This window comes from Pristis pectinata, chromosome 8 (genome assembly GCF_009764475.1).
Source record: "Pristis pectinata isolate sPriPec2 chromosome 8, sPriPec2.1.pri, whole genome shotgun sequence".
NCBI lineage: Eukaryota > Metazoa > Chordata > Chondrichthyes > Rhinopristiformes > Pristidae > Pristis > Pristis pectinata.
In genome coordinates, this window is record NC_067412.1 from 3924699 (window position 1) to 3938930 (window position 14232).

Here is a 14232-nt window from a genome sequence, read left to right on the forward strand (position 1 = left end):
ACTCTGCCCAATACGTCACACGCACATCCCTCCCCACCATCGGTAGTAGCTACAGGAGACGCTGCCTCAAGAAGGCGACATCCATCATCAAAGATCCCCACCGTCCGGGCCATGCCGTCTTCTCACAGCTCCCATCGGGCAGGAGGTACAGAAGCCTGAAGTCCCACACCACCAGGTTCAGGAACAGCTACGTCCCTTCAACCATTCTGTTCTTGAACCAACCTGCACAACCCTAATCACTACAGTTTAGCAACACTATGACCACTTTGTATTAAAATGGACTTTGTTTTTTTTGGTTCTAATTGTGTTCTTTGTAAAAATTGTGTATAATTTATGTTTTTCTTGTGAATGCTGTGTATCTGACGCTGTGTACCTATGATGCTGCTGCAAGTAAGTTTTTCATTGCACCTGTGCACACATGTACATAAACTTGACAACACAGACAACAAACACTTGCAGGTCACAGCCACAGATTCTTACCCTGTCCATGCAGTCACTAACAAAGCCAATTTTCACCTGTGTCACATTTGGCTCAGCAGCCTTTCAACTAACAAGGTGTTGAAACACTCATTTACAGTCTGACACCCTTTCACTTAGCAATTCCAACTCAGCAAGCCACATATCCCTCCCCGAACTTCTCTCTCTAAACCATGAGAAAACTTCTGGGCCTTAAGCTAATCCATCTTCCAAGCTCCTGTGACCTGCACTATGTTTAGGTTGAGCAATACTTCACAATGTTGCTTGCAAACCCTTTGTGGCCCCATCAGCTCCCCCAGCCCTGGTTAATTGTGAGAGCTATCCCACAACATGCTTTTCCAGTTCATTTTACCTCAGTAATCTCAACATTTACCTGAGCCACAGTTTCCAGCTATGACCCATTACTCGAACTTTTGCTCCCTTATCCCAATCGTTTGGTCATTTTCCCTAATAGTTCACGCAAAAGGCTCTCCTGTGAAGTGGTTGGGGGAGCAGTGAACACATTATATAAACTGGAGAGTTTCAATTTAAGTCTTTTCTGGCTACTTTGTTGAACAGAAGTTTTTTCTGACAAGATAGTCACATGCAAATCTCTAACTGATCAGCTTATTAACCATTTATTTAAATCACACAGTAAACATAGAACAGTATTTAGAATGCAAGCAAGCTGTTCCTCTTTTTCCAACATTTTAACACTTGTTTATATAAAAAGCAGATTAATTTTTGTTAACAGCTGTTCCCCCCCCCCACCGGTGGAACCCACTGTTCCAAAACAGATGAGCAACATGCACAGAACGTAACCTGTTAGAAAAATTAAGTAGAAAATACATTGGGATTATGTACATTTTTAGAATAAGGCGTCTATGGTAGATTTAAACCAAGCACGAGGACAAGCAAGGTGTTAACAGCTCCGTGCAGGATTTGGTCTTTAAGGCTTCTCAAAGTTGAAGCAGGAAAGTATTTTAAGATCTGCAGTCATGGAGGGATAAAACCAAGGTACTGAAAATACTCTTTTACTGACAGGATCGTCGCTTAAAGCATTTGCCACAGAATCAAGTGTTGACAAAAATTTGCAACTTTGTTCTCACTAATTGACTTCCAGTTCATGAAACAGCACTTGAGAAATGATACTTCCATACAACTTAATGTTAAAATTTACTTTTTTTTAAAAATGAAGATCTTGTTAGCCACATACAGCTGTGAGGTTAACCATCATCAGAAACACATGAAAGGTATGTTACACAAAAATCCCTTAAAGATACAAATCAGAAGATTGTTAGGACCCAGTCAATGCCTTCAATGAACCATTCTTTCTAACCCCAGGTTCTATAACTGCTCCTGCCATAATCAGCACTCCTTTCCACTTGTATCTTTACTAAAAATATACAATTCAGCAAAAACACATACAGGTGTTTCAAAAATCTAGCATCTGTTTTCCATCTCTAAATCAGTCCAAGAATACTGAAAACTCTCAGTTCAATGCCATATTGTTAACTACACCTCCAAACCGGAGCACCTCCTAGTTTTATTAGTAATTTGCGTAGACTTCCAATGTGTTAGTTTTAAGTTTAGGTAATACAGCAACAGACATGATTAACTTGTATTTAACGCTCGCATCAATAAAGCATCTGTGCCAACTTCAAGCTAGCAAGGTAATGTGGTTAGTGTATAAAGTAATAAGTAAAATCAGGGCCGACTATAGTAACCTGGAGCCTCTGAAGTTTTCTAATCCAGTCACATCTTCAGAGCTGTTCCGAGCCATACTACATCAACACAGTCACTTCCAGCTTGTGCTGACAGTTAATTTGGAGTGATCCTGAGATGTCTGGGAAAAGGTCCTACACCAGTAACGGTTAGAGTTCTGGAAAGCTTGTAAACAGTACCAGATGACAGAAAGGTGCAATTCCTTCTATGATTTAGTGTTTGCAGTGCAAATGAAGTGTTTCTCTAGTTTACAGCGGATAATTTGGCAATTTAAATACAAATGGGTGTAAATAGGCAAAAGGGGGAAATGGGGGAGGGAGTGCAAAGCAAGTAGGTTGTTTAACCGATCCTCTCGTTATTTATTAAATATCTGAAAAATTAGATGGGTGTGTTCAATAGCCATTCTAAAGGGGGAAAGTAATCACAACGCAGGGGAAAATATTGGCATACTTGAATCAATGTTGTGGGCCTGGTAAACTGGTGGGAAAGAGTTACAGAATGAAACATTTTCTCTTCTTCTTCTTTACAGGAATAGGGCAGAGAACGGCACGGATGGCTTCGTCGAACACGGTCTTTAGGCCTCGCTGAGTTAGCGCCGAACACTCCAGGTACTTCACTGAACCTGAGGGAATAAACAGGTTACAAAGGCGGCACTATCACGTCTGCGGAAAACATCCTGCCCCAAAATGTGTGGAGAAATCATGCGCAACTCTCTCTCACACGCACTCCCTCTGCCTCCACTCCCCCTCCAACTGCCACACAGGTCTAAAATGAAAATTAACGAACCTATGCAAAATGGAAGTTAACTATTGAAACTATTAACTATGTGAACTGGAAAGGGTACAGAAAAGACTTACAAGGATATTGCCAGGACTTGAGGGGCTGTTATAGGGAGAGGGTGGATAGGTCAGGACTTTATTCCTTGGAGTGTAGGAGACTGAGAAGTCATATAGAAGTGTATAAAATCACAAGGGCATAGACAGTGCGAATGCACTCAGTTTTTTCCCCCAGGGTTGGGGAATCAAGAACTAGAGGGCACAGATTTAAGGTGAAAGGGGAAAGATTTAATAAGAATTTGAGGAGCAACTTTTTTTACACGAAGGGTGGCACATATGTGGAATGAACTGCCAGAGGAAGTGGTTCAGGCAGGTACAATTACAACTCTTAAAAGAGATTTGGACAGGGTACGTGGATAGGAAAGGTTTAGAAGGTTATGGGCCAAAGGGGCTGTTTCCATGCTGTATAACTCTATGACTCTAATCTACAAATAGGAACTGGATAGATACTGAAAATCTGCAGGCATTTAAGGAGAAAGAAAGGAAACTGAATCTATTTGGAGAGTGTTCCCAAAGAGCTAGCATAGGGAGTAATGGGCCAAATGGAATGAGAGAACAGTGAGTGAACGTGTACATTCCCCAGTCGAGGCTCCACCGCCTTGGCTACAGCTGGCTGCCAGTGCACACATTGTTTACAGACCACACCACCCCCACCGTATTTTTCTCCTCCACAGCTGATTAAAGTTATCCTTGCGCTGTGCATGAATGCCAAATGATAGAAAGCACACAGCTAAAAATCACTCCCATATACAGCTGGCAAAAGGTGCACGGGGTACTCAGCTCACTGGAGAAATCTCGACAAAGTCGAAAAGCAGCAAATAGTTTAAATTCCAGCGAGTGTGAAGTGAGCTCCCAGACAATTTTCCAAATAAACCAAGTTTTGTTCATCTTCACTGCCACTAGATGAGTTTAAGACAGAGAAGCCTCGAAACTACTGCTCAAACTCAGACCACTGATAAATCTCAGCACGGATTAAAGGGAGACCAAGGCTGAGGGAGGTCTAGATAATGTACCTTCTGGAAGGAAACCCAAATAGGTTAGTGATAAACCTCATCCTTAACATTTTAGGGGCTCAGTTTACTTTACCCGACAGCAAGGAGACTAAATTTACATTCATCTGGATACAGAGAGTTAAACAGCGGATCAAAACAAAAGTGCTTTAGTTTAATCTTAATCTAACTACGATGTCCACATTGAGAGACAAAAGGAGTGTTACCCCCAGGAAAGGATTGTTGGTGTCTACACCTCAGACTGGTGTTCCTCTGCCTCTAGACCATCCCCATTTTAATTGCTCCACACTGGCTGCCAAGGCCCCAAGTGCTGGGACCACGCCCTGCCCTGCTCTCACCTATTTTGTGATGTTCCTTGGAAACAGTAGGCCACTCAGCCCCTCAAACCTGCCCCATTTAATGTGATCGCACCTGATCTATGCTGGCTTCGACCCCTCTCCTGTGCCATTTCTCCACACCCCCCTAGTCCTCGATCTTTCAAATATTTATCCAGCTCCACTAAATCTAATGATCCGACTTCCGCCACCTTTGGGGGCAGAGATTTCCAAAGATTCACCACCATCTGAGGCAAGAAATTTCTACGCACCTCAAGTTTTAAATGTCTGGCCCCTTATTTTCTAGCTGTGTTCCCTTGTTTGTGACTCTCACTGGTGAAAGCAACCCAACATCTACCCTGTTAAGCCCCCTTGGATCTTATATGTTTGAATAAGGTCACCCCTCTACAGAGCTCAGACCCAAACTGTTTAGCCTCTCTTGAAACCTGCCTGACCCTGCTTCTGGTCACTGGCCCAGTGTTATGTGACTCAAGGCCATGTGGTTTGGACAAGCATCTCGGCCTGTTTTAATAAGGTCACTGTGCTATATAAATGAATGAACTCAGTGAGTCAGGCAGCACCTATGGAGGGAAACGTCGACTGTCCATTTCCGTCCACAGATGCTACCTGACCCGCTGAGTGTTACTCATGGTCCCAGCATCTGCAGGCTCTACTGTCTCCATATAAAGGGGGAGAGAACAGCCTCCTGCTTAGTGAACCGTCACAATTGAGGAGAAATCTCTCTGCTTCCAGCAGTGTTATTGCTGGGGCTGGTCTCTCACCGCAGAGGCACCCCTGACAGCAGTTTCAGCGCCTGCGGACACAGAGCTGATGGTGCAGGGCAGCAGAAGGGGAGGGGAGGGGTGCCTACCGATCTCTTTGGCCATAGCCAGGCCCTGCGGGTAGGTGATGGGTGTCAGTTTCTTCTCTCGCAGCTTCTCAATCGTGTCCTTGTCATCTCGCAGATCAAGCTTGGTCCCCACCAGGATGATGGGCGTGTTTGGACAGTGATGCCTCACTTCAGGATACCACTGGGGGAGGGGGGGGGGAGGCAAAGGACGAAGAACATAAATCACAGCAGACCATTCCTGTCCCCACGTTCAATAAGAGCCCGGATAATCCTCAATCCCACCTACCGCAGCCTTGAGTAACACCCTCGCCCACACAGAGCATTTAAACAGGGATGAACTCCATCCCATATGCTTGGGGCCACAATGACTCAGTGTAATTTGCCCCCCAGCCCACTGAAGACATTGGGCAGGGCGTGGGCTCCTGAGTGGAAGCAATAGAGGCGGATACAGTTACGACACTTGGACAGGTACGTGGATAGGAGAGGTTTAAAGGGACGTGGGCCAAACGCTGGCAAATGGGACCGGCTTCGATAGGCAACTTGGTCGGCATGGACCAGTTGGGCTGAAGTGCCTGTTTCCGTGCTGCACAGCTCTAAACATTCAGAGGGACAGGGAAGAAACCTTCACACCATCGCTCAGAGATGGAATTGGACCCAGTTGGCGAGGGGTGAAGTGATGGTCAGCCACCCCACACTCACCGTTCCACCGAGGCCATTTCGATGCTAAGGGTTCTGTCTTAAGCACCCCACATTAAACTGCCAGTCACCTTGTGGCTGGACAGGTGCCCTTGGTAACAGCAGTGCAAGATGCAAAGTCTCGAGCTTAAAATGTATTCAGTGGACTGCAACAAGTCAAGTTTATTGTCCTGTGCACAAGTACGGTGAGGTACAGGTACAATGAAAAGCCTTACTGCAGCAGCATCACAGGCATGTAGGTACAGGCTACACACAGAACATAAATCATACACGTCAGAGTTGCACTATGTAGGTGACAATGAGTGAGTTTAGTCCCTTGTGGAGATGTGCTGCCTTAGTGGGTACTTCCCAAACTCTTCATAACCCCAGGTTTTGATTGCAGTGGCACCTAGACCATCACGAGATGGCGACAGAAGCAGGCTGCGGTGTGAGGCACTTACCTTGGCACGGACGTTTTCAAAGGAGGCCGGGCTCACCAGGGAGAAGCAGATCAGGAACACGTCCTGCACAGGAGCGAGAGACATGATCACGAAGGGTTACAAAGCCTCTGCTCCCTCCCCCCCTGGGTGTCAGACTCGAGCAGCCATTCACGGGCAGGGGAGACACTTGAATCTAACCAGCAGCTGACCCCACACAATGAATCACCACTTCCCACAAACGCTCAAGAAAGGCAACAAACAATCTGCTGGAGGAACTCAGCAGGTCGAGCAGCATCTGTGGGGGAAGGAACTGTCGACGTTTCGAGTTGAAACCCTGCAACTCCCACAGATGCTGCTTGACCCGCTGAGTTCCTCCAGCAGATTGTTTGTTGCTGATTCCTGCATCTGCAATCTCGTGTTCCTGTTCAAGAGCAAACCTGCATTGCTATAGCCACCATCACCTTGGGATGTCCCAAACCCTTTACAACCAGAGTCTTTCCACTGCAATGTAGAAAGTGCACAGCAAGCTCTCACAAATAACTGAGACAATGGGTCTGTACCTGTGCTGTATGACTCTATAATGAACAGGAAGGGTTTGGTCCCTGCTGAAGGATTAACTAGAGGCTGCAGTACAGATTCACTGCTTCTTCAAACCACACCATCGGGTCTCACGCAGCCACCTGAACACATACAGGGTTCTGGGGAAACATCCCAGTCCTCATTATAGGAAGGATGTGGAAGCATTGGAAAGGGTGCAGTGGAGATTTACCAGGATGCTGCCTGGTTTAGAGGGTATGCATTACGAGAAGAGACTAAGGGAGCTAGGGCTTTACTCTTTGGAGAGGAGGAGGATGAGAAGAGACATGATAAGGTGTACAAAATATTAAGAGAAATAGATAGAGTGGACAGCCAGTGCCTCTTTCCCAGGGCACCAATGCTCAATACAAGAAGGCATGGCTTTAAAGTAATGGGTGGGAAGTTCAAGGGAGATATCAGAGGAAGATTTTTCACCCAGAGTGGTTGGGGCGTGGAATGCGCTGCCTGGGGCGGTGGTGGAGGCAGGTACATTGGTCAAATTCAAGAGATTGCTAGATAAGCATATGGAGGAATTTAAAATAGAGGGATATGTGGGAGGGAGGGGTTAGATAGTCTTAGGTGAGGTTTAAAGGTCGGCACAACATTGTGGGCCAAAGGGCCTGTATTGTGCTGTACTGTTCTATGAACCACGATCACTGCTGTCTCAGGCACGTCTGCACCCATCCTGTGACTCGTGGCCACACTTCCCTTCCTGGTCTGGGGTGAAGAGCTTCTCCCACCGTGGCAGGCACTTACTCGCTGACCAACCAGGGAGGAGGATCCTGGCAGCACGTTCCCTCGCTGAACTGCACTACGCTTCCTGAACCTGCCACTCTAAATGCTGCGGAACCTCTCAAGAAGGTTTCAGCAAGCAGCCAAGTTACACGCCCTAAAAGCAAACAGCACAGCCGGTCGCTCAGACTATTTTTCCTGTAAGGATGAAGGTAGGACTGCAAGTTACAACACATCCACTCAGCCTGCATGTCTGAAAAAGCCTTCGAGTCCCTTTATCAAAGGCAAGAGGATCAAAATGCTAACGCACACTGAACCCACCTGACAACGTCCACACAGTACTGATGTTATCAGAGAAAATGCATCACTGGCCCAGGGTTGGTAGAGACCTGGTTATGGTGGAGGATTCTGAGCAGTGAATCAGATATTTTTCTCTTTTTACAGAGCCTGAGCCTATCATTCAGCGCTGAGTTGTGCTGGCTCCCAACTCCACCCCTGTTCTTCCCTCCTACAGAGTTAGAAAGCTGTAGACCTGAAGTATTTTGCTATTCAAGGTCTTTCAAAAGTGATGGAGCTGGCTGAGTCTACAACCCTTGGCAGCCTCTTGTGATCCCGTGCACTGCAGCCTCCGTACCAGGCGGTGATACAACCAGCTACGGTTGATATTCTCTCCATGTCCACATTTGAAGGGGAAAGTTTATAGAGGAATTGCCTGAGCTTGGACTCTGTAGGTGAGGCTGGGCTTTAGATAGCAGCTCAAGAAAACATGGATTCCAAGACTACAGAGCTTAAGTGGAAGACAACCGTTTCTCTTCCCAACTAACCTGTTAAATATTCCCAGCATTTGCTGTTTTTATTGGTAATAGGTTTATTATTGCCACACGTATCGAGGTACAGTGAAAAACTTTGTTTGCGTGCCATCCATACAGATCATTTCACCATATCAGTACATTGAGGCAGTACAGGGGAAAACAATAACAGAATGCAGAATAAAGTGTCACAGTTATAGAGAAAGTGCAGTGCAGGCAGACAGTAAGGTGCAAGGGTAGATTGTGAGGTCACGAGTCCATCTGATCGTACTAGGGGACCATTCAATAGTCTTATAACAGCGGGATAGAAGCTGTCCTTGAGCCTGGTGATACGTGCTTTCAGGCTTTTGTATCTTCTGCCCAATGGGAGGGGGGGGGAGAAGAGAGAATGTCCGGGTTCTTTTTTATTTTAACAACTATGATTTGGTATCAAGGACGAGAGACTTGCATGTATCCCAGGACCGAGACAACGTGGGCTGTTGAACATAGGGACAGGGTTGAACAGGATTTGGTGCAGGTTAAGGTGTCGAAGAAGGAGTCTCAAATCATTGCTCCACTGCAAGGAGGAAGCAAAGTACTCGGGGAAATCCATAGCAGTCTTTAAAGGCTCGTCAACTCCTCCCCCAACTACAGTGCCTGTATTATCAATCCATTACCTGCTCAGCAAGCACAGAAACCAAACAATGAGAGAAGGAAACTGGAACACAGAGCGCAGAATAATCAACTGGCTCCTTTAATCTATGGAGAGGAAAAACAGTCGGGTCGAGACCCTTCATCGGGACAGGAAAGGAAGAGGGCAGAAACCGGAATAAGAAGGTGGGGGGGGAGGGGGAGGAGTGCAGGCTGGTAGGTGAGAGGTGAGTCCAGGTGAGGAGGGGAGGGGGGAGATCTAAGAGGTGATCAGTAGAAGAGGCAAAGGGCTGGAGGAGGAGGAATCCAGTCGGAGAGGGCAGTGGACCATGGAATAAAGGGAAGGAGGTGGGGAATAGAAGGGGGGTCCATGAGGGAGGGGACCAGAGGAATGAGGTAAGATAAAGGAGGAGGGGGAGGAAAAGAGGGAGAAAAAAGAGGAAAGATGTGGGGAGGGGGTTACCGGAAGTTAGAGAAAGCGATGTTGAGGTCATCAGGTTGGAGGCTACCAAGGCAGAAGGTGTTGCTCCTCCGGCACTTCGTGTCTTGCTCCAGATTCCAGCATCAACAGAACCTCTTGTGGCTCCTTTAACCTGCTGCTCACTTGGGCCACAGACCTGCGTACCTCTGGCCCCCACCCACCCGTCACCTGGACCCCCCACTCCCCATATCGAGCTCAAGCAGCACACACCATGACCCGCTGACCACTGCCCACAAACCATTCCATGCCCGCTGACACCCCTCACCTGCTGCACCCTCGCTGTCCATCAAACTGGGAACCCCGGATGTTCCCCTCCCCAGTCACCTAACACCACCAGCTCCCCCCCGCCCCCCCCCCCCCCCCCCCCCCCCCCCCCGTCACTGCTCCACACCAGCCCCAGGACCCGCACCGTTCCGGGACAACAGCCCCAGCCCCGCCCCCTGGCAGCGGACGCACACTCACTGTTTGCGGGTAGGAAAGTGGGCGCAGACGGTCGTAATCCTCCTGTCCCGCTGTGTCCCACAGGCCCAGGTTCACCGGCTTCCCGTCCACCATCACGTTGGCAGAGTAGTTGTCAAAACTGCAGCAGGAGCAGAGGTTTAGGACAGCGTGCGGAGACAGGGGGGTGGTCAAACCCCTTTCACCACCACCCAGCCATGAGTTACATAGAACAGTACAGCACAATACAGGCCCTTCGGCCCACCATGTTGTGCTGACCTTTAAACCTCGCCTAAGACTATCTAACCTCCTCCTCCCACATATCCCTCTATTTTAAATTCCTCCATATGCTTATCTAGTAATGTCTTGAATCTGACCAATGTACCTGCCTCCACCACCACCCCAGGCAGTGCATTCCATGCCCCAACCACTCTCTGAGTAAAAAAAAACCTTCCTCTGATATCTCCCTTGAACTTCCTACCCATTACTTTAAAGCCATGCCCTCTTGTATTGAGCATTGGTGCCCTGGGAAAGAGGCACTGACTGTCCACTCTATCTATTCCTCTTAATATTTTGTACACTTCTATCATGTCTCCTCTCATCCTCCTCCTCTCCAAAGAGTAAAGCCCTAGCTCCCTTAGTCTCTCCTCATAAATGCATACTCTCTAAACCCCGCCAACACATCTTTGCCCCAATACCCCACATGCTTTAGAAACACAGAAAACCTACAGCACAATACAGGTCCTTCAGCCCATAAAGCTGTGCTGAACATGTCCCTACCTTACAAATTACTAAGCTTACCCATCGCCCTTTATTTTTCTCAGCTCCGTGTACCTATCTAACAGTCTCTTAAAAGACCCTATCGTATCCGCCTCCACCACTGTTGCCGGCAGCCCATTCCATGCACTCACCACTCTTTGAGTAAAAAAACTTACCTCTGACATCTCCTCTATATCTACTCCCCAGCACCTTAAATCTATGTCCTCTTGTGGCCACCAATTCAGCCCTAGGGAAAAGCCTCTGACATCTACCCGATCAATGCCTCTCATCATCTTATACACCTCTATCAGGTCACCCCTCATCCTCCGTCACTCCAAGGAGAAAAGGCCAAGTTCACTCAACCTGTTTTCATAAGGTATGCTCCGCAATCCAGGCAACATCCTTGTAAATCTCCCCTGCACCCTTTCTATGACTTCCACATCCTTCCTGTAGTGAGGCGACCAGAACTGAGCACAGTACTCCAAGTGGGGTCTGACCAGGGTCCGATATAGCTGTGACATTTCCCCCAAAGCTGCACTAGACCCCCAGACTCCTTGCTATCTCCGCCAACCCCGCTCCCAAAAAAAAAATCCAGGGAACACTCTCCCTACCTGTTGTAATGTCCATGCTGTCACACACACCTCCCACCACCCATCCTATACCCCATACCCGGACACAAAGAGTGAAAGACCCAGACTCACACAGTGGGGATGTATTCTCCGGGGAAGGCATTGGTTGTGTAGCTGATGAGCAGGCAGGTCTTACCCACCGCGCTGCAGGGAGAGACCAGAGTGGAGTTAGACGGGACTATCGGTGCCCACAGGGAAGGGATTTTCTGCTGACATGCAGGACGCTTTAACAGAGATACATCCGCTGGTGACTTCACCAGTTCCGTGCCATCGATTAACTGATTTAACCATACAGAGAATGCACCAGTTCCAAGAATTCTGGTTGAAGGAACTTTAAAAATAGACACACTGCAAGAAGTGAGCACGAGACACTTTGGGCTTTACCCTCATGGGTCAGTTCATGACCCACTGCCCCTCAGCCCTGTTACTAAGGGGCCACTAACTGAGGCGGTAACTTGGAGAAGAGGGCTCAGTTGGAAGCTGTGGTTGGGGAGGAGATAAGACCTTTTATCTTACAGAATTTGGATAAGATATGAAGCTTAGTCCAAAGGGATGGAATTCCAGAGGGTCTGGGCAGCTGAAGGCACGGCTCTCAGGAGTTCAGGACTGTCCGATGTTTCTGCGGGAATAACAACAGCACCAATACATCGGGGCACAGAGACCCAACATTCATGAATCGATAAGTCACAGTGGGAAAGACTCTGCGGAGAGGAGTCTGACTTTGATCTCTCGTGTAGCTATCTCCAAATCACAATTCGAAGCAGATGTGAAATGCTGCTATACAATATGGAATTAAGAACGTGAATATGGCTGTGGTGATCGGGGACAGATTATGGAATACTTAACCCAGTGTGGGATCGTGAACAAGACTATACATACACACACCCCTGATGTAATCACATAGCTCAAATTTATAGCTTTACTCTTGCAGAAACTGTACAAAAAAATTGATTGAGTTTAATGTGATAAAGCAGTACTAAGCACTTCACAGGAGGATTATCGAAGTTTTGATTTAGCTGAAATAGAGGGTTTTGCTTGAGGGTAGAGATTTAGGTAGCAAATACAGGCCTATGAACACCGACACCTGAAGGTAAAGCCACTAATGGTGGAACTAAATTCAGACACATACCGGTGATTGGAATCGGGGATCACAGGGTACAAGAGTGGGAAGGGCAAGGCCATGAATGGATTTGAAAATTAAGAGAACTTAATCAGGGCATTTTTAACCAGGTGGCAATGGAGGTTGGCATTGAGGGGAATAGGTTTCAGAGCATGTGGGGACAGAGGTAAGGAACATAAACCAAAATTAACACTTCAGGGATCTTTCAGCTAAGTGCATACCAAATGCACAATTCAGTACAAGGGCAGTGAAAACAAAACAGCACCAACTATTTACAAACTGTGCAGATCCTCCAGAACAGTCGAACAGAGTTACTCTGCCTGAGCCAGAGGTGAAGGGGAATCATTCAGAAAACCACTCGAGGCAACTGCCTGGAAGTTTACCAACCCGGCCATTTCCTCAAGAACAAAACACACCAAGAGTCAACCAGACCGTGAACATCATCGCAGAAAAGTGGTTTGCTCAACACTGTACAGAAGTGATTGATGATGACCGCGATAACTGGGCCGTGGGTAGTGACTGGAGGGCGGGAGGGAGGTGGGGGAGAGAGAGAGAGAGAGAGAGAGTCGGGGGAGGGGGTGTAGGAAAGAGAGGTAGGGAATTGGGGTCAGAGTGGCCGGGCGGGGAGCTGGGTTTGGGGGGGGGGGCCGTGGGTGGGGGGAGTGTGCCGGGACTTGGGGGGGGGGGGGGAGGGAGGGGGGACCGGGAGAGGGTAGGGCGGGGTGGGGGGGAGAGAAAGAGTGCCGGGACCGGGGGGGGGGGGGGTGAGAGTGCCAGGACCGGGGGGGGGGTGAGAGTGCCAGGACCGGGGGGGGGGGGGGTGAGAGTGCCAGGACCGGGGGGGGGGGGGGTGAGAGTGCCAGGACCGGGGGGGGGGGGGGTGAGAGTGCCAGGACTGGGGGGGGGGGGGGTGAGAGTGCCAGGACTGGGGGGGGGGGGGTGAGAGTGCCAGGACCGGGGGGGGGGGGGTGAGAGTGCCAGGACCGGGGGGGGGGGGGGTGAGAGTGCCAGGACTGGGGGGGGGGGGGGTGAGAGTGCCAGGACTGGGGGGGGGGAGGGGAGGGAGGGAAGACCGGGAGAGGGTTAGGGCGGGGTGGGGGGGGGGGGGAGAAAGAGTGCCGGGACTGGGGGGGGGGTGGGAACGGCCGGCCCGAGTGGGGGGAGGGGAACGGGGTGGGGGGGGGAAAGAGGACCGGGCCCGGGGTGGGTGGGGGGGGCCCGGGGTGGGTGAGGGGGGGCCGGGACCGGGGGGGTGGGGGCCGTGGGGGGGGGGGGGGGACGGCCCTGGTTGGGGGGGGGGGGAGGGCGGGGCCCCCGGCCGGAGGTTTTCCTGCCGGGACCGGGCCCGGGGCGGGACGGTGGGTGGGGGGCAGCGCGGCCCCCGGGACGGAGCGGGTGCGGCGGGGGGTGTTCCGGAGCCGAGGGGCGGCGGTGCCGACACTCACCCATCGCCCACCACCACGCACTTGATCGCCTGCATCAGCCCCGCGCTCCGCGTCCTCGCCGCCTCAGCCGCGCTCCCTCACCGGAAGTCCAGCCCGGCCCTGCCAACCCCCACTTCCGGATCCCCGCCGCCGCCCTCCCCCGCGGCTCCCGGAGGGAATGGCAAAGGGACCGGCCAGCAGCGCCGCCCCCGCCCGGCGACTCCCAGGATCACTGCAGCGCCGCCCCGCCCGGGGCTCTCAGCAGCGCCGCCCCGCCCAGCGGCTCCCAGGGTCACTGCAGCGCCGCCCCGCCCGGGGCTCTCAGCAG

At 50.0% G+C, this 14232-nt stretch overlaps 1 protein-coding gene across 1 annotated transcript; it reads right to left on the bottom strand.

Moving 5' to 3' along the window:
• Window positions 1–1078: 1078 nt before the first annotated feature.
• On the bottom strand, window positions 1079–14135 carry rac1a (Rac family small GTPase 1a). Its single transcript, XM_052022530.1, has 6 exons — window positions 13926–14135; window positions 11433–11504; window positions 9997–10114; window positions 6328–6390; window positions 5213–5372; window positions 1079–2803 (listed from the first exon to the last, which is right to left on the bottom strand). The coding sequence occupies exons 1-6, from the start codon at window positions 13958–13960 to the stop codon at window positions 2673–2675; spliced, it is 579 nt and encodes a 192-aa protein (XP_051878490.1). The 5' UTR covers window positions 13961–14135; the 3' UTR covers window positions 1079–2672.
• Between the last annotated feature and the right edge of the window lie 97 nt (window positions 14136–14232).